Below are 21190 nucleotides of genomic sequence, written 5' to 3' on the forward strand. Positions count from 1 at the left end.
AGGTCCCAAAGATCCAGAAATCAGAACCCCTGCCACCTGCTGCAATTCATCAACTATGCATTTATCCTCCACCTCACTCTATTCCTATACTCACTGTAGCATGGCACAGGCAGTAATCCTGAGATGTCTACCTTTGTGGTCCTGCTTCTCAACTTCCTTCCTAACTCCCTGTAGTCTGTTTTCAGGACCTCCTCCCTTTTCCTATCTATGTCATTGGTACCAATATGTACCACAACCTCTGGCTGTTCTTCCCAATTCAGGACATCTTGGATGTGATCAGAAACATCCCAGACTCTGGCACCTGGGAGGCAAACTACCACCCATGCTTCTTGCCTGCATCCACAGAATCACCTGTCTGACCTCCTAATGAAAGAGTCCCCTATCACTGCTGCCACTCCCTTCCTTTCCCTACCCTTCTGAGCCACAGCCACTGTTGCTTCCCCCAGGTAGGCCGTTTCCCCCCTTCTCCCCCACCAACAGTACTCAAGCAGGAGTACTTATTGTCAAGGGGTACAGCCACAGGGGTGCTCTCTAGCCTCTGACTCCTTCCCTTCCCTCTCCTGACTGTTACCCATTGATCTGTCTCCCCAGGCCCCAGTTTGACTATCTGCCAATAGCTCCTCTCTATCACCTCCTCACTCTCCCTGACCACAGAACACCAGCCTCACACATACACTTCCTGTCTGTATTCTACTCAGGCAACCTACCTCGCCTCGACCAGTTATCGCCAAAGACCTGTTGAACCAAAGCCTTCCTACTCTGTCACCCGCTCTATTAATCTGTCTCCTTTTAAACTCTTCTCGCTGTTCTCACTGGCTGACGTCCACGCGCTTACGCATTTGTGCCCCAATCAACTGCTGAAGAAATAACTGAAACAGAAGCAATTCTTAACCCAAGGGTGTGCTTTAAAAGACTGATGCAAAGACAAATACAACATGTATTTCAATTTCCTTGAGAATACATTTCAAAAACTTCAGGAAGTGAAAAAGTACATTTCCCCATCTGAATTAATGGTGCTGTTGTGGAGATGGTTAAGAACCAAGTTCCTAAATATGAATATCACCAATAGCTTGTTCCTGGTCATCTGCATAACAGTATGGCAAAGAAAACATAGCAGCACCACTCAGCATACCCTCCATGACCCTCCCCAATTTTAATAGCTGCACCATCCTATCCACATGAATCACAGCTTGAAATTATAAGTGCTCTGTCCAAGAAATTCCGGAAAGTTGTGAACACAGCCCAGTAGATCATGGAAATCAACGTTGCCCCCTAATGTCCGTCTACACTTCCTGCTTCCTCAGGGAAACAGCCAACATAATTCAATACCCCTCTTATTCTCATCAATCTCACTTCTCCCCACTTCAAAAAGGTACAAAAGCTTGAAAACACACACCTCCAGGCAAAGGTTCAGCTTTTATCCTGCTACCAATTCAGTGAACAGACCACCACCTGATAAAGATGAACCATTCAACTTCAATCTATCTCATCATGGCCCTTGCACTTTGTTTACCTGCCACTATCTTCCTAAATGTAAGACTATATTCTACATTGTTTTTGCTTTTCCTTTTACAGTACCATGATGTACTTATGTTTGACATGACGCATCCAGTAGTATCTCAGTATATGTCAATATTAAACCAATTACACAACAGTATCAAACCTTAATAAATCAATAACTTTACTAAAATGGCTACCTAGCTATACTAAGCTGAAAATTCAGCAAAGCACACAGTTAGAATAAAGGAAAATAATTTTACATTCATAAAACGGAATTTAAAATTTTGCACGCAAGTGTGCTCTTGCACTAATTACAGACTATTTGGTAAAGTGCATGTGAGGCTAAACTTCAAAACCTAGCTCTCAAGTTACAGTACTATACTCAAATACTGTTTTATCTCAGATGAGGTTGATGAATATTAGGACTGTATAATACATCAACATGCAAAGTTGTCAAACAAATTTGTATTTCCAGTACTGTACCTCTGCTCCACAAGTTCTTCCCCTTTTTTACCTTTACATGGTAACCATATAGACAAGATGCCCCACATTAAAATATACTAGATTTTGTTTTTTAGAGTTGTGTTCCAAACTGTACTCCTTTCCAAAAATGAATGGCACAAATCAGTGAAGAAACTAAATACTTAATTGTCCTTCAAGTGCAATGAATAAAATGTTTCTGTAAACAAGCTTTTTATATTATTTAAACTCATTGGAACTGGATCTTTACGGTTTAAATTAGGTAAATTGACACAGTTTAACACAGTTACCCGGTACTTGTCCTTACAAGTTCTAAAGAATGTTTTAAGGGCTTTAGTTTGTGTTTCTCCTTTCCCTCATGATCAGTCACAAATTCAAAGATCAATATTACAATTCAATTTAATTCACATGAATACAGGGTAATGAGACTACAAGTGTGATTCAAAAATATTATAATTGATATATATCCTCCTGTACTCTATTCTTTTTTCAAAGAAATCAATAAAACAAATATTGAAAAGAACTTTAACAAAAACAGTTGAAGATACTTCCTTGCTTTATTTACACTTTGAACCATAATAAAACTCACTGCAGAAAACCAACCAATAAAAGAAGTTGTAAACCTACTCCAGAGTTTGAAGTTAATTTCAAAGCCGGTTGTTCATTGGTGACCAGTACACTTTGACCATGATTGCGAGGCTTGTCACTTTGAAACCTCTTTTTAGTGATTATGAATTCCAAATCTCTTCTAACAAGCAATAACAATCCACTCCCAAGCAAAGTGACAACATAGCATTTACATACAATATTTGCTTCTTTTCACTTCAACTCATCCAAAAAATAATCTCAGACCCAAGGCCGGTTTATTAATATTCTCAATGACAATTTTCAAAGTAATTTTAAACGCGAATCAAAAGTAGCCATGAAACTGAGGCCTTTCATACCAACTTGACAAACATTTTTTTTTAAATGCTCGAGAGACAATTTGGTAAAGGGTTGGGTTTTTTTTTTGTATTCTGGCCAGAGCCTAACTACCAATAGTGCCTCAATCAATGGGCTTACTATCAATTGTGGAACACTGTTTACCCTGTCTTTCTACCCCCAAAAAGAAATTCACTAGACTTTACATAAATCCAAATGCAATAAGTTGTCAAATAATATTCATTAGTTGTGAAGTTTTAAAGAACATCCTGAAACAATGAAAACTAACAGTGACAAGAGATTCTACTTGACCCAAGCTGATAGGTACAGTCGGCCTCCTTATCCGCGAGGGATTTGTTCCAGGAAGCCTCACAGATACTAAAATTCGCGGATGCTCAAGTCCCTTATTTAACCTGTCTCAGTGCAGTGGACATTATGACCCGGCAGCAGAACTCTGAATCCGCAGTGTTTATGTTCATGAAAATAATCACCATCACGACTGAAAATAAGGTGGAAATAATAAAGCAATCAGAAAGAGGTGAAACGCCATCGGTCAATGGAAAAGTGTTACACTACGTCGGTCAACCATCGGAACAATTTTAAAGGATAAAGTGAGAAAGGCTGTGCCCTGATGAAAGCTACAATTATTACTAAGCAACGCAGTGGTTTAACTATTGGGTTTTGGGTTTTTGATCCTCCACATCAACCCGGCACGGATGGACAGCACACTCGGGAGCGGTCTGTCATTCGATCGAACTCGGGGACTTCTGTTCCCGAGCCCGGCACTGAAACATATGTTCTTAAGAGTTTTATATGCATAGAAAGGTAAAATATACACTATATACCAAGACAAACGTTTGACTAACTGAAGCTAAATAATACCGGATGTACCTGTTCCGACTTACTTAGTAAGAGAACTTCCGATTTTTTTCGATCCCGATCCATGATAACCTACGCACATCCTCCCGTAAACTTTAAGTCATCTCTAGAGTACTTATAATATAACCATATAACAATTACAGCACAGAAACAGGCCATCTCGGCCCTTCTGGTCCGTGCCGAATGCTTACTCTCACCTCGTCCCACTGACCCTAACACAATGTAAATGCTATATAAGATAGTTGTTATACTGCATTGTTTAGGGAATAATGACAAGAGAAAAAGTCTGTACATGCTCGAACAACAAGTGCTGGACAAGCACCTCCAGGTTTTGTGATTTGCGGTTGGTTGAATTCGCGGATAAGGACAGTACCTGCTTCTTCACCTAGATCACCTACTTCTGCTTCCATTACAATGAAGGTTTGTTTCTGCTTAAGCATTCTAGCTCCAGATTTAGCAATTCCAGTGCATTCTTGGACCGTTTTCTCACCACATCCAAGATCCGGCTACTCCTTTCCTGAACCTTCCATTTTCATGCTTGTGGACATACAGTATATTGGTTCTCAGTTTAGCTCTGCCTGGTTTTAATATTCTTAGCCTTGCTTACAAATGCATCCATGTGTTTGAACCATATTTCACTACAACCTCTTCTTGCCTTCCAAACATCCACTGCTCTACCTTTAAGCCTAGCCTTAATTTAGTTCTCCTATTTGCAGCCATACCTTAAGCTGCTCATGCCCAGACTTCTTCCCCCTACTTCTCTCCCCCATCCTACGCACTTTTAAACATACTTTGTGTTTTGGTGAAGGGTCTAATTTCTTTTACTTGTGTATTCATCTGGATTTAATAAGATTCCCATAAAACTCTTAAGAATACTTTACTGCATTAGAACAAGTTTCTGTAGGGACACCACATCACACAGCTAATTCCTTTACCAGGCAGTTCCAAAAGCCATTGGCACAACTCAGTAATTTTGTGTCAAAGTCAATCCTATGGCAATTGCAAATGCAATGTTCTGCTCACTGCCGACTTCTCTGGATAACCCAAACAGATACACCTCCTGTGCTCCTTGATGCAGGTTTCCACCTTGTCCCCCATCTGGCCTAGAATTGAAAATACACGTGGACTAAGATGTTAACTGTCCTGTGCTATCATCAGTGGAATCATCAGTTGATCTGCCACCTGTCTTCAGGAGTTTTGGCCCACTTATGATCAAGACTCCCTCAAGGTGGTGGGCCAGCAGTGCTGAAGCACCACCTTGCTTATACAGTGGCATGCAAAAGTTTGGGCACCCCGGTCAAAATTTCTGTCACTGTGAATACCTAAGCGAGTAAAAGATGACCTGATTTCCAAAAAGCATAAAGTTAATGATGACACATTTCTTTAATATTTTAAGCAAAGGTTTGGGCAACCTGCATGGTCAGTACCTAATAACACTCCCTTTGGCATGTATCACAGCTTGTAAATGCTTTCTGTAGCCAGCTAAGTCTTTCAATTCTTGTTTGGGAGATTTTCGCCCATTCTTCCTTGCAAAAGGCTCCTAGTTCTGTGAGATTCTTGGGCCGTCTTGCATGCACTGCTCTTTTGAGGTCTATCCACAGATTTTCTGTGATGTTTAAGTCAGGGAACTGTGAGGTCTATGGCAAAACCTTCAGCTTGCACCTCTTGAGGTAGTCCATTGTGGATTTTGAGGTGTGTTTAGGATCATTATCCTGTTGTTGAAGCCATCCTCTTTTCACTTTCAGCATTTTTTTTAAAAAACAGACAGTGTGATGTTTGCTTCCAGAATTTGCTGGTATTTAATTGAATTCATTCTTCCCTCTACCAGCGAAATGTTCCCCGTGCCACTAGCTGCAACACAAGCCCAAAGCATGATCGATCCACCTCTGTGCTTAACAGTTGGAGAGGTGTTCTTTTCATGAAACTCTGCACCTTTTTTTCTTCAAACATATCTTTGCTCATTCCGGCCAAAAAATTCCATTTTAACTTCATCAGTCCACAGGAATTGTTTCCAAAATGCATCAGGCTTGTTTAGATGTTCCTTTGCAAACTGCTGACACTAAATTCTGTGGTGAGGATGCAGGAAAGGTTTTTTTCTGATTACTCTTCTATGAAGGTCATATTTGTGCAGGTGTCGCTGCACAGTAGAACAGTGCACCACCACTCCAGAGTCTGCTAAATCTTCCTGAAGGTCTTTTGCAGTCAAACGGGGGTTTTGATTTGTCTTTCTAGCAATCCTACCATTAGTTCTCTCGGAAAGTTTTCTTGGTCTTCCAGACCTCAACTTGACCTCCACCGTTCCTGTTAACTGCCATTTCTTAATTACATTAAGAACTGAAGAAACAGCTACCTCAAAACACTTTGCTATCTTCATATAGCCTTCTCCTGCTTTGTGGGCATCATTTATTTTAACTTTCAGAGTGCTCGGCAGCTGCTTAGAGGAGCCCCTGGCTGCTGATTGTTGGGACAAGGTTTGAGGAGTCAGGGTATTTATAAAGCTTTGAAATTTGCATCACCTGGCCTTTCCCAATGATGACTGTGAACAAGCCATAGCCCTTACAAGCTAATTAAGGTCTGAGACCTTGGTAAAAATTATCTGAGAGCTCAAATCTCTTGGGGTGCCCAACTTTTGCATGGTGCTCCTTTCCTTGTTTTCACTCTAAAATTGCACAAAACAAAAATAATACACTAATCTTGCTTAAAATATTGAAAAGAATATTTAATCTTTAACTTTATGACTTTTGGAGATCAGTTCATCTTCTACTCACTTAACTATTCACAGTAATTGAAATTTTGACCAGCTGTGCCCAAATTTTTGCATGCCATTGTACACTCAACAATAACAGCCACCATCACGCCTCCCAACATACAGTTCTTTCTAATTTGATTAACCATGTGAAAACTATTTCAGACCTGGAAAGTCTCCATGAGGAAATAAGATAATTACGCATGTTCCTACAGAATGACGACTATGTGAAGGAGATCAATCAGGTCCTTAAAAAGGCTGATGGAAAACCAGGAAATCTAATGAGGTGGAACCCATCGTTACCACCTGTCTTCCCTATGTCTCCATGGTTTCCAGAAAGATCCCCAGGAAACTGAGGAAATACCAGATTGATAACATCCACAAGCCTGCAAGGAAACTCAAACCACAGTTTATGTAGGTCAAAGGTGACCTGGTACTCAGAACATCTGGCATTTACAGGATTCCCTGTGAATATAGTGCAGCGTATATCAGCCAGACAGGACATATGGTAGAAACCCGCATCAAGGAGTACAGGAGGTTTATCCATTTGGGCTACCTGGAAAAATTGGCAGCAGCAGTAGAAATGGCTAATGAGGGGGCATAGTTTTAAGGTGCTTGGAAATAGGCACCTATTTATATAAGCACCTAAGGGACGTCCGGGTAAGTTTTTCCACACAGAGTGATGGGTGTGTGAAACATGGATACATGGCAGTAATGTGCTGTGCCAATGGCTTTTGGGTCCACCAGGTGAAGGAAGCCATTGACATAAAACTAGAGGAAATGAATTTTAACAAAAATGAAGTTCTTGTTCCAAGTTAAGAACTGGAATTTGATTGTAAACAAGTGAGACAGTGGAAATCTGACTGGATGAGGACTAACCAATCAGGATGGACGGATGATGGGGGTACAAATACCTCTAGACTAGACATGCCAAGGCATCATCCTGACGGAGATGGCAGAATTTGTCATTAATACCTGTACCCAGATAGAAGCCCGACAGGAAATCTTTTGTTTAAAAGGAATACACTAACTTTTCAGCTCAGCTTTCACAATAAATACTATTATCTGCTCTACTTTGTCATTCACCTCACACCAAGAATGTGACAGTGATCAGCAATTTGTGATTGTGTACCCGAGCCAGAATCTTCTGTAGTTCTATCTGTCTTTCACTGCTAGCATTGGTGATAGGAAAAATGATGGAAACGATAACAGAACATCTTGGAATAAATAATAAGATTGAACAGAATTAATGTTGGTTTATGAAAGAAGAATCACATTTGACCATTCTGTTGGACTTCTTTGGGTATGCAACTCATAGGATAGATTAAGGGAACTGTGGATGTGTTGAATTTGATTTTTTTTTAAAAAGGCATTTGATAAACTCCCACAAATAAGGATCAACATGGTTACAGCACAAGAAAGTGAGGACACTATATGTATTGAGAGTTGCTTTGCAGACAAAAGGTGTGAATATAAAGATTGCTTTGGGATTGACAGGTTGTAATTAGTGGGGTACTGTAGACATCACCTCATGAGCCCTGCCTTCTCACATCAGCTATTTGGTGGAGAGGAACCAAATGTCCTATTTCCAAATCTGCCATTACTAAATTAAATGGAATTTGTAGAGAGGCTTAAAGTAAAGGGGATTATAGTAAAGCTATGACTGGGAATATAGCAGGTGGAAAATAATGTGGTTTGAAGGGATATCATCTATTTTGGGGGCACAAAACAGAAAAGCAAAGTGTTAAAATGGTGAGAGATTGGATAGCACTGATGATCAATTGTGCTTTGTGCACAAGTAACTTAAGACCAAAACGGAGGTGCAGCAAATTATTAAAATAGCAAATGGCATGTGAGCCTTTATCACGAGAGTATTTGAATAAAGCAGTAAGGAAGCCTTATTGTAATTGTGCACAGCCTGATTATGACTGAATATTATATATAGTTTCAGTCTCTTTACTCAAGAGGAAGTCTAGAGCAGATTCATTAGTCTGGCTCCAGAATGACGGCCTGCCATTCAACGAGATCGTTAATTAGGGCTGTTTTTTTTAAGCTGAGAAGAGAGATTATGAAAATGTACAAAATTCCTGAAGGTAATGACATGCTAGATACAGGGAAGACATTTGCACTCAAACAGGAGTCTTAGTACAGAGCGCACTGTTTTAGAATAAGCAGCAATGACAGATGATGAGAAATTTTTCATGCACAGCATGAATTCCAAAGGTACATCTCTATCTGACAAAGCTGTGAAGGCTCCATCACTGAATACAACATTCAAAATGATTTCTAGGCAAATAAACTCATCTTGGGTTTCCAATCGGATACAGGTATCGATTTTAACCAATGTTTGATCTTCATTCCTCATGATAACAGAGTTTGTCATTGAAACATCAATTAAAATCAAAACTTGTACCTGGCTGGAAGTCCCAGAAGAGTTTATTCATCTTGCATGTGGGGAAAGCACTACACCCTTTTTGATGTCTAGATATTTAAAAAGGATTCAAGGGATGTGGGAATAATGCTGAAAAATAGCATGGTTGATGTCACTCATGACCTTAGAATTATGAAACAGTCCTTCTTCCATTTCCAGTGTTCATATATTCCACCCAGTATCCCTCCCTCACAATGACCTCTTGGTCTGGCAACACTAGGTGAAATTCTAAGTAACATACTGGGTTTAAAAAAAAAATATAGCTTAAAATTTCAATCTAGGAACTTTATAGCAGATGATATAATCATAGAGAAGTGGAGAAGCACTGTATTGTATTGTTTAGGAATGTTGATGTCCTGGGTAATATTTATACATCAAAAGTAATAAGAGTGGAGGAAAAGGTTCAGCTCAATCATATTGCTACTTGTGGGATCTTGTTCACAAATTGGCTATTTCCTATAAGCTTATTATATAAAAATTGCCCTGAAGTACACTGGGACATTGACATCCTGAAATGATAAAACAACTGCAAATCATTTTTCTAAAGGGATCCTAGGATGTGACAGGAGTTATTTAAACATGTTCTGCATTTCTACTGAAACACCTTAATTGCGACACTATAGTGAAATAGCATTCCAGTTCTCTTTCATGAGAAGCCAGAAAAGCCAGAAGCCTAAAGATTCCTGTCTATTTAAAAACAGGTAGAATTGTAAAATTACAGAGTAAGGCCACCAGGACTTATTCAATACACAAAATGTGCCTGAGGGACTCAGCAAATCAGTCAGGAGGAGAGTGAACAGTCAATGTTTTGGGCCAAGACCCTCTATCATTAGCAGAGATAAAATGAAAAACAGAAGTTCAATTTGTCAAAAGATTGCTAAGTGCAATTTGTGGTAACATGTTATTTAAGAATCATCTGGAGGTGTTGGTGAGAATACCAAAAAATAATCAATTAAACCTATCACTGTCATCACTACTCTCTTGAAAAAGTTGAGGATCAAACATATTGATAAATCTTTAATACAGTAGAAAATGTTTCAATCTCGTGGATGAGCACAAGCAGTGAAATGAGTACTAACAAGAAATCAAATAGATAGCTCAGGTTTCAATCACAGAATACCACAACAGTTACGATGTACAATGTGATCGAGCTTACGCATACAAGTCAGAAAGATTGGGGGTGGGGGGGGGGGGGTTGAATTATCAACGGAATTTCTTATCTCCCGTATTCCCTGTACTTCCAGTTTTTCTTTCCTATTTTTCCACCAGCTTTACACACACAACAATTTTAATTTGTAATTTTATCTTCTCCATACAAACTCTCACGTAATTTCTTTTATAGTGCACTACCGGAAACATTTTAAATAAAGCAACAGTTGTTCAAATAAATAGCCAATCATGCTGCAAGATGCGCACATCTTTTTATCAATTAGATTTTTTTGTGCAAGGAGGAGGAAGAGGAATTGTGTTCCTCTTTGGCTCAAAAAGACAAGAAGTGCAAAGCATTTAAGGAGTAGATGAATGGATCTCATTTTAAAATCATCTCCTGTAAAGATGCAATAAAATTTCAAATAAGTACTGAAGAGCTTAAAAAAAAATCCCCGACATTGACCATGGCAGAACAAGTTTTTAATAGTTTAAGTCCTTAATATTAAAACTATGATTTAAGATCTGGAACCAGCTTCAGTTGGCAATATTGACTTGTCAAATGCCAAAGGTTAAAATACTCAGATAATCCAAGTGGACTAAGAACCGCAAACGGCTCACCTGTGCATCTGTTGAAAACACATTTGACAAACGATATTACTATACCATATATTAAATACAAGCCTATTACCACGTCATTTTTTTTCAGAACTGCATTATTTGCTCCCTCAAGTTATAACGAAAATGTACTCCAAAATGTTCAAATAGAGGGAAATTTGCAGTAGGTTTATAGTCGCATCCTTTGAAAAGACTGGCTATTCGCGGAAAGCAACTTTTTTTCCGGTTGGAAATGGAGGAAGAGCTGATTGACATGCACAATATATCCCATCCAAGAGTCTTCGACCTGAAGGTCTTTGCTGATTTCCCTCGATGCTACATTGTAATAGTGGGTGTCCATCCATACTGAGAGCCCCAGCAGTTTTTAAATTCAAGATTTCCTCTTCCGCATATACCAGGTACCCGACGTTTCTTCACAAAAAAAATCTTACCTCTAAAAAGGATCTTAGAATCGAAAAAAGTTGTCTTGACATAGTAAACTACAGAAACTGGAAGATGGAGCAGACGAACTGCTGAAGTAATTTACCGAGTCAAGTTGCATCTAAGAAAAGGGATGGTCGATACTGTATTTCGGGTCCAAACCAGAATCTGGATACCGCACGGTCTCGACCTCAAATATCGACTATTACTTACCTCCACAGACTACCTATGCCGCTGAGTTCCTCCAGAAATTTGACATTTTTTCACTACATTGCGCCTGCGATTAGCAAAACACCACACAAAATCTAGCACACTTTCTGAAGTCTGCAATTTCCTACAGGGGTTACGTGGGAATTATTTACAGTGTAATTAACCTTAACCTATGAAACTTGTTTACCACCAACTTTCAGCAATACACCGCAGTACGAAATAATGCGGTTTCAGATCGATTAGGTAGAAATGGATTCGGTTGCTTGTGTTTTATATAAAAACGTACGAAGTATTGATAGATTCGTACAGTACATAGCTAGGCTTGATACAACAAGCAAAATGAAATACATATCCAGCCGCACCCTCCAACCTAAGCCGGGCTAGGTAATAACAAATCAAAAGGAATGACACAGATCTAAGACAGACGGGTAATAATCTTCACGGAACAAATAGAAGACATCAGAGAACTCCATTTGTGAAAACTTGAAGTAACTTATAATTTTATCCATCAAATACAACAATCAAGCTTCCTTATCAAGCAGCAATTTAAATGAGTTAATTCGATCAGTAGTATTTGCGAAAACTGATCCAAACAAGATGTAATTAAAAAGCCAACTCGTTCCGGTTTTTATTCTCAAACTAATTAAATCACAAGGTGTCCTGCTGGAAAGATGCCTGAGTTAACTAAAACTTAGCATTTGTGCACTATAATATTTCAATTGGTTTCCCCTTTCCGAAGCCACTTGTTACACTTTGTACTTGTCCTGAGTAGCGCAGGTACACGCTGCCAGCTCCTCGGGCGGAGGTTCCGGGTTCCGGCCACTGTTACGTGGACAACAGGCCGCCCGAGCCAAACGGCCGGCGCTCCTCTCTCGGGCCCGTTCCACCGGCTTCAGGTGTGTGTCAGCCGCCCCCACCACCTCGCCCTCCCGCCGTCGCGCACCGCTTTCTCACCCTGATCCATAAAAGCACCACCGCCGTCGCCGCCATCCACTCGGGACGCGACTCCCTCCGCCTCCGCCATTACTCCTGACGTCAGCAGCCGGCGAACCCACCTTGGGGCGGCGGGAAATTCAACCAGTGGCAGCGCAGGCCCCGCCTCGGTCTGCGCCAGGTAGGAGACAGCGGCCTCGTCTGCATCGGGTCACACAGCTCCAGCTGACATCGCAAGCCGGCCATCACCAGTGGGAGCGCAGGCCCCGCCTTGGTCTGCGCCAGGTAGGAGACAGCGGCCTCGTCTGCATCGGGTCACACAGCTCCAGCTGACATCGCAAGCCGGCCATCACCAGTGGGAGCGCAGGCCCCGCCTCGGTCTGCGCCAGGTAGGAGACAGCGGCCTCGTCTGCATCGGGTCACACAGCTCCAGCTGACATCGCAAGCCGGCCATCACCAGTGGGAGCGCAGGCCCCGCCTCGGTCTGCGCCAGGTAGGAGACAGCGGCCTCGTCTGCATCGGGTCACACAGCTCCAGCTGACATCGCAAGCCGGCCATCACCAGTGGCAGCGCAGGCCCCGCCTCGGTCTGCGCCAGGTAGGAGACAGCGGCCTCGTCTGCATCGGGTCACACAGCTCCAGCTGACATCGCAAGCCGGCCATCACCAGTGGCAGCGCAGGCCCCGCCTTGGTCTGCGCCAGGTAGGAGACAGCGGCCTCGTCTGCATCGGGTCACACAGCTCCAGCTGACATCGCAAGCCGTCCATCATCACCGAGGTAAACAGTTCACGTCGCGGGGCTCCGGACAGACGCTACGAGAATCATTAACGTGTTACACATGTAATAACCGCTGTCGCACGCAATAAACGGATCATGCAGCAGCTTAAAAACATCCCCACAAGTACGATATACTATACAGTGGTGCGCAATGTTTTAAGAATCATAACTTACCACAATACTATTTAGTTGCGTTCTCTGTAGTGGAGTACGATTAACTTGTTAACATCACAATTTATTATCTTTTTTAATACACAGCGGCAGACTATTTTCAGAACAAGAAACAACGAACTGTACATCAGTTAGAGGACAAGCTGATTAAACCGTTTAAATACCGTACCAGCATAAAACAACAAAATACTGGAAATATCCTGAGGAAGGATCTCGGCCTGAAACATCGACTGTACCTTTTCCATAGACGCTGCCTGATCTGATGAGTTCCTCCAGCATTTTTGTGTGCTGCTTGGATTTCCAGCATCTGCAGATTTCCTCTTGTTTGTGAAAATACTGAAAGTACTCCGGTCAGAGAGCGGTGGTGGAGAGATCATTTCAGGTCGATGCATTTAACCTTAAATCAACCTAACTTTCTATATATGTTATTTATTTTATCAATCAAGTTCTCGAAGTGACACCAGAGATAACAACAAGTATTAAAGACTGTGTCGTTACTTTGAATAGTTAAATGAACACAAAAGGTTCAGCCACATTCTATTTAAAATATGCTTGATTTACATTTGGCAACGGAGTTCTTAATGAGTCTCGAGTGCAATCACCGGATCACAAAATAAACTCCAATATTTATTAAAATCTGCATAACGTAAGTCAGAGATAGAAACTCCGCCTTTAACATGCGGTATTTAAATCAATGCTTATCCAGACTTTACTTCTATTTCTCAGGTATAAAATAAAGGTGTTAACTAGCGACACGAGAGGTAAGACTTGTATTGCATTCAATACTGCCCATCAGAACCTCTGGCCGTTTTTGTCGCTATTTAGTTCCAGTACTTTGCGCTGGTTCTGGCTTACACATTGGGCTACAATTTCCTTCCCACGGTTATTTTTAAAACGATCAAGAATCCACTGGCGGAGGAATGCCGTTTATTTTTTCTTCTGTCCCAGTAAATAATATCATCAGCAAACTTGTGTTTCGTCGCATAGTCCCAAAAGGCGAAAGAAGCACCTGAACAGTCTTTCGGTGGAGTTGGGTTGAGAATCGCTGCTGGCAAGTAGAAAACCCGGCAACCACGTTCTCCGACTAAACTGTCGTATTTTATTACGTTGGTTGAGATGGAGAGCACGCTTATTTTTCCTGTTCTTTTTTTGCAGTCTTCCCAATTATATATCCTGGGCTTCACTATGCACCTCTATCAATGCATCGCGCCTCCTCCTTTCGTTCTCGGTATTCCCAGCCTTCTAAAGTGAAGTGACAACCATTGCAATAAATTGATTGTTTTATTATAAAAGTGAGAGCTATTATATAGCAGGTGGTTTAGCTGTAGTCGCTTCAGTAGTCTGTTGATTTCAAAAAAGGTGCGTGCAGATTGTTTACAAACCTAAGTAGATTACTGTACAAATAATCATTATGTCTGCAGAACGAAAAAGTGACGAATTCCCTTTAACGTGCAAGATTGGTTTTAAACAATGAAACGGTTGTCTTGCTGTTTAGTTTACCGCTGTCGCCGTTCACATCGATAGATTGCGAACAACAGCATCGTCTTGTTTGACTGTAGATAGAAAGGAGTATTCTCCTGAGCAGGTCCGAAACCCTTGCTGCAAAAGGAGCTGGATTTCTTTCCAAAAATCAGATTTGTTTTCCTAATTGCAGCATTTTTAAATTCAATCATTTGTTTCTCAGTAAAATCTATAATGAATGAATGAATTAATAAATTAATTCATCTATAATTATTCAATCACTCTTCCAGCTGCTTTGTAGAGATTTGTTGGCTTGTTAATTAGTTCCTGCTTCCTTATTGCCAAAATCCCTCAAGCAGTGTCACTGTTGCCTCCAGAATTCAGGAGCTCGCTGGCAAAAAGAAAGTCATTGTGCCTTTTAAGAAAATGTGTTTCCATACTGATTGGAAAAAACAGAAAATGTTCCTAGTATATAGAGTTGGGCAGTAGAATGTGGATGAATAAAGAAGGTGGCAGAAACTAAATGGGATTACTGTGGGATAGTGTAAAAGTGTGTTTGACGGTAGATGCCGACTCAGTGATTTGTTTAAGTGTGGTGCGACTTTATGACACCATGAGATGAAGTCAGTTACTGTCTGGGACACAACAAAGTCTGATATTCATTAGAAGGAGCATGGTCCAGAGGAAGCTTTGAGGGGGTATCAGAGAACTAGCATTCAGCTTCTGTGGCACAGGGATCAGTTCACAAACAATAACAATATAGCTCTATTGTAAGAATACAAGAATTATGAGAGGAATTGGGTCATCTGTGCTCCATGTCTGTTCCACCATTCATCATGATCTTTTGTTCCTCATCATCCTAGTGTCCTATTCTTTCCATTAATATCTAGAAATCTGGTCAAAATGCTGCTGAACTGTAATCGTGGTTCATACCTAGTTGTATTTTTAAGTTCATTGGGATGGTTTTGGAGACAGAGAGGGGAGTTAGGGATTAGGGATGGGAACATAGGGGAGTTAAAAGTCAAATTAGAGTTTAGGGAAGGCAATGTTGAGGAGTTCCGGGTTAGGCTGGAGTTTAGGACTCCGTTCTACACTCTGTGTTCGAAGGCTAGCAATGTGGGCATGGAACAAAGAATGTCAAAGTCCAGACCTCCACTCCATGCTCAATGGTCATTGATGTGGATATGTGATGAAGGACATCGTGGATTGGCAAGTATGACATTGAGGCCATCTCTGAAACTTGGCTAAAGGATGGCTGCCATTGGGAGCTGAATGTCCAATGATATACGGCATATTGGAAAGATAGGTTAGTAGGCAGAGGGGGTGGTGCGGCCCTGGGTATAAGACATAATATTAAATCATTAGAAAGGGATGACATAGGATCGGAAGGTGTAGAGTCTCTATGGGTTGAGTTAAGAAATGGCAAGGGTAAAAGGACCCTAATGGCAGTTGTATACAGGCCTCCAAACAGGAGCCAGGGTGTGGATTACAAATTACAGCAGGAGATAAAGGTGTGTCAAAAGTGCAATGTCATGATAATCCTTGGGGATTTTAATGTGAAAGTGGATTGGGAAAACCATGCCAGTACTGGACCTCAAGAGAAAGAATTTATAGTAAGCACAAAGTACACTGCAGATGCTGTGGTCAAATCAACACGTACAAAAGCTGGATGAACTCAGCAGGTTGGGCAGCATCTGTTGAAAGGAGCAGTCAACGTTTCGGGCCAAGACCCTTCATCAGGAGTCCTCTTTTGCACATGTTGAAATAATTTATGGAATGTCCAAGGGATGGCTTTTTAAAATGGCTTGTTGTTGAACCCACTAGGGGAATCGGCTGTGCTGGATTGAGTGTTCTGCAATGATCCAGAGGTGATAAGAAAGCTTACGGTGAAGGAAACCCTTTGGGAACAGTGATCACAATATCATCAAGTTCACTTTGAAATTTGAGAAGGTGAAACTAAATTCCAATGTGTCGGTATTTCAGTGGAATAAAGGAAATTACAATGTCATGAGAGGGGAACTGGTCAAGGTTGACTGGAAAGGGACATTTGCAGGAAGGACAGAAGAAAAGCAATGGCTGGAGTTTCTGTGAAAAATGAGTAAGTGCAAGACAGATATATTCCAAATAAGAAGAAATTTTCGAATGGAAGAAGGACACTGTCATGGCTGACAAATGAAGTCAGGGCCAAAGTAATAGCAAAAGAGAGGGCATACAAGGAAGCCAAAGCTAGTGGGAAGATAGAGGATTGGGAAGCTTTTAAAAACTATCAAAAGGAAACTCAGAAGGTCATTAGGAATGAAAAGATGAATTATGAATGGAAGCTGGTGACTAATATCAAAAAAGATACTAAAAGTATATTTTTAAGTATATTTTTTAAGTATATAAAGGGTAAAAGAGAGTTGAGGGTAGATACTGTATAGGACCAATAGAAAATGATGCTGGAGATGTTGTAATGAGAGCTGCAGAGATGGCAGAGGTACTGAATGCATATTTTGCATCAGTCTTCACAGTGGAAGACATCTGCATATACCGGACATTCAACAGTGTCAGAGAAGTGAAGTTTGTGCAGTGAAAATTATGACTGAGAAGGTGCTCAGGAAGCTTAAAGGTCTGAGGGTGGATAAATCTCCTGGACCTTATGAAATGCACCTTAGGGTTCTGAAGGAAGTAGCTGGAGAGATTGAGGAGACATTAACAATGATCTTTCAAGAATTGATAGATTCTGGCAATGTGCCAGATGACTGGAAAATTGCAAATGTTACTCTGCTATTTAAGAAGGGTGGGAGGCAGCAGAAAGAAACTATAGACCTGTTAGCCTGACATCAGTGGTTGGGAAGTTGTTGGAATGGATTGTTAGGGATGAGATTACAGAGTACCTGGAGGCACATGACAAGATAGGCCAAAGCCAGCATGGTTTCCTGAAATTTTTTGAGGAAATCACAAGCAGGGTAGACAAAGGAGATTAATAGATGTGGTGTCCTTGGAGTTTCAGAAGGCCTTTGATAAGGTGCTGCACATGAAGCTGCTTAGTAAGATAAGAGCCCATGGAATTACAAGGAAGTTACTAGTATGGGTGGAGCTGATCGGCAGAAAACAGAAAGTGGGAATAAAGGGATCCTATTCTGGCTGGCTTCCTAGTGGAATTCCACAGGGGTCGGTGTTGGGACCGCTGCTATTTACGATGTATGTTAATGATTTGGATTATAGGGTTAATGGATTTGTGGCTAAATTTGCTGATGATACAAAGATAGATGGAGAAGCAGGTAGTGTTGAGGAAACAGATCCTGCAGAGAGACTTAGATAGTTTAGGGGAATGGGCAAAGAAATAGCAAATGAAATACAATGTTGGAAAGTGTATGGTCATGAACATTGGTGGAAGAATTAAATGGGCAGACTATCATCTAGATGGGGAGAGAATTCAAAATGCAGAGATGCAAAGGGACTTGGGAGTCCTAGTGCAGGACACCCTAAAGTTTAACCTCCAGGTTGAGTTGGTGGTGCAGAAGGCAAATGCAATGTTGGCATTCATTTCTAGAAGTATAGAATATAAGGGCAAGGACTTGATGTTGAGGCTGTATAAGGCACTTGTGAGACCACACTTCGACTATTGAGTGCAGTTTTGGGCTTATTTTGTAAAGGATATATGACATTGGAGAGGGTTCAGGGAAGATTCAGAAGAATGATTCCAGGAATGAAAGGGTTACTGTAAGAGGAACATCTGGCAGCTCTTGGGGTGTATTCCCTAGAGTTCATGAGGGGGGATCGCATTGAAGCTTTCTGAATGTTAAAAGGCCTGAACAGATTAGATATAGCAAAGTTATTTCCCATTCTAGGGGAGTCTAGGACAAGACGGCACAACTTCAGGATTGAAGGACGCCCCTTTAGAACTGAGATGCGGAAAAATTACTTTAGTCAGAGGGTGGTAAATCTGTGGAATTCGTTGTCACCAGCGGCTATGGAGGTCAAATCATTGGGTGCATTTAAGGTAGAGATAGATAGGTTCTTGATTAGACAGGGCATCAAATGGTATGGGGAGAAAGCAGGGGAGTGGGAATGACTGGAAGAATTGGATCAGCCCATGATTGAAAGGTGGAGCAGACTCGATGAGCAGAATGGCCTACAGCTGCTCCTATATGTTATGGTCTTATGGATGCTGGGCTGTCCCAGATTGGTGGGTCCTGGGATTGGATGTCCATGTGAACAGAAGGCATGAGGGTCAATGAGTCAGCAAGCCCGGAGTTTGGGATCTCATCTTCGGCTAATTCAGGGGTCGATACTGAAGCTCAAAGCTTGAAGATCAATTGCAAGCCAAAGCCTGATGGCTGGCCTGGAGATGGATGCCGCTTTCTGTGGTGGGAGGACTCTCAATGTGTATGGGTGCGTGGGAGGGAGAAAAGGAACTTATTTTGGTGGTGTTTTGTTGCTTGTATTCTGTGTTGTTCTGCTGAACATTGTGCGCATGCTATGTTAGCACCAAAATGCATCAACTTCAAGTGCAAAAGCTTGTGCACTGGATCCAGCACACCCTAGGGTTGTGTTGGTTATTAATGCAAATGCTGCATTTCACTGTATGTTTCAATATGCATGATAAATAAATGAATCTGAATCAGAATTTTACAGTCTCTTTTCTGAAAGAGCTCTGTATCCTAGCACCCAGAGTGGAAAGTTCTAATGATTCATCATCCGGCAGGATGAACAGAAGCCCGAAATCCCCATACCACCAGGCTGAAGAACACCCTACTCCCTTCAATCATGTAGCTCTTGAGTCAACTAGCACAATCCTACTCACAATGGTAGAACAACACTCTGACCACTATAATCTTTTTGCACTAAAATGTTTTTTTTGTGTTCTTATTTATTTTTTTATTGGCATAGAGTGTGGAATAGGCCCTATCGGCCCTTCAAACCATACTGCCCAGCAGCCCTCAATTTAACCCAAGCCTAATCATGGAATGACTTACAATGACTAATCAATCTACTAACAGGTACATCTTTGGACTGTGGGAGGAAACCAGAGCACCCAGAGAAAACCAAAGCATTCCATGGGGAGGACCTACAGACTCCTTACAGATGACATTGAAATTGAGTTCCAACCTCCTATGCCCCAAGCTGTATTAGAGCACTGTGGAGCTAATTGTGTCCTTTATCATAAAATTCTTTAATGTAGTTTTTGTGAATGCTGATAATGGCTTTGATTCTACTGCAAGTAAGTTTTTCATTATATCAGTGCACATTATTTACTTCTGCATGAGGCAATAAGCTAACCTTTGGTTTTGAGTGAATACATTACATGTCATTTCAGTCCTAAAGGGTTTAGCTTTCTCTTGACACAGTGACCAACAGATATATACCCACAGCCAAGAGAAAAATGCTCTTTGCATCCTACTGATTGAGCCATGAAAGAGTTGCACACTTTTTTAATGAGGTCCATTCTTCTAACAAACTCCAGAGAATACAGACCTATTCTCCTCCATTTCCCAACACCCCAAGAACCAATCTGGTGAAACTCCATAGTTCAAAGTAAAATTTATTATTGGATTACATTCATGACACCACATACAACCTACAGAATCTTTTTCTGTGGGCATACTTAGCAAATCCATAGAACAGTAATTGTAAACAGGATCAATGGACAACAAACTGTGCAAATGCAAATATAAATAAATAGCAATAAATAACAAGAGCATTAACTGACAAGATAAAGCATTCTTAAAGTGAGACCATTGGTTGTGGGAACACCAGAAATAGAATGAGTGTAGGTATCCCCTTTTGTTCCAAAGTCTGATGGTTGAGGAGTAGTAACTGTTCCTGAGCCTGGTGGTGTGAGACCTGAGGCACTTGTTCCTTTTGCCTAATGGCTGCAGTGAGAAAAGAGCATGGCCTGGGTAAGGATCTTTGATGATGGATGCTGCTTTTCTACGGCAACATGTCATGTAAATGTACTCAGTGGTTGGAAGGGTTTTATCCATGATGTATTGGGCCGAATCCATTATCCACTACTATGCCTTCTGCTCAAAGGGACTGGTATTCCCATATCAGGCCATGATGCAGGATGTCAGCACTTTTTCCACTACACATCTATAGAAGTTTGCCAACGTGCAGGTTCTTGCAATTTATTGCTATTATTTATATTTGCATTTGCACAGTTTATTGTCTTCTGAACTCTGGTTGATCTTTCATTGATCCTGTTATAGTTGCTATTCTAGAGATTTATTGAGTATGCCCACAAAACATGAATCTCAGGGTTGTATATGGTGACATGTATGAACTTTGATAATAAAATTTACTTTGAACTTTGAACCCAGTCAGTATTTATATGCATTATTCTAGAGAATGGAGTTTGAAGCATTACCTAGACAAGGCTGCCATCTCTGGCTGGATGCACTCTTAGAGATTTAATCTCATAACATCTTGCTCACATGACTTCTGAACAAGTGACGCATATTCACATAACAGGATTATGTAATTACTGCAAATGCCAAAGGATCAAAGAAACTT

The 21190-nt window shown here is 41.1% G+C and overlaps 1 protein-coding gene and 1 long non-coding RNA gene across 3 annotated transcripts in view; one reads left to right on the top strand and one right to left on the bottom strand.

Annotated features, from left to right (window-relative positions):
• LOC132400931 (ensconsin-like) overlaps nucleotides 1–12570 on the bottom strand; it is a 151365-nt gene extending 138795 nt beyond the window's left edge. The window contains exon 1 of one of the 2 annotated variants that reach the window (XM_059982507.1): nucleotides 12407–12570. In XM_059982507.1, the coding sequence (XP_059838490.1) occupies nucleotides 12407–12530 (124 nt within the window). In that variant the 5' untranslated portion in view covers nucleotides 12531–12570. Of the gene's footprint in view, nucleotides 1–12305 lie in introns of both variants that reach the window. The other variant, XM_059982508.1, reaches the window with a different exon arrangement.
• Nucleotides 12571–12922: 352 nt separating this feature from the next.
• Nucleotides 12923–20992, top strand: LOC132400932 (uncharacterized). Its single transcript, XR_009514435.1, has 2 exons — nucleotides 12923–13060; nucleotides 13319–20992. It is a non-coding gene; the product is annotated as an uncharacterized LOC132400932 (long non-coding RNA).
• The last annotated feature ends 198 nt before the right edge of the window (nucleotides 20993–21190 follow it).

The sequence above is a fragment of the Hypanus sabinus genome, chromosome 10, assembly GCF_030144855.1.
Source record: "Hypanus sabinus isolate sHypSab1 chromosome 10, sHypSab1.hap1, whole genome shotgun sequence".
Lineage (NCBI taxonomy): Eukaryota > Metazoa > Chordata > Chondrichthyes > Myliobatiformes > Dasyatidae > Hypanus > Hypanus sabinus.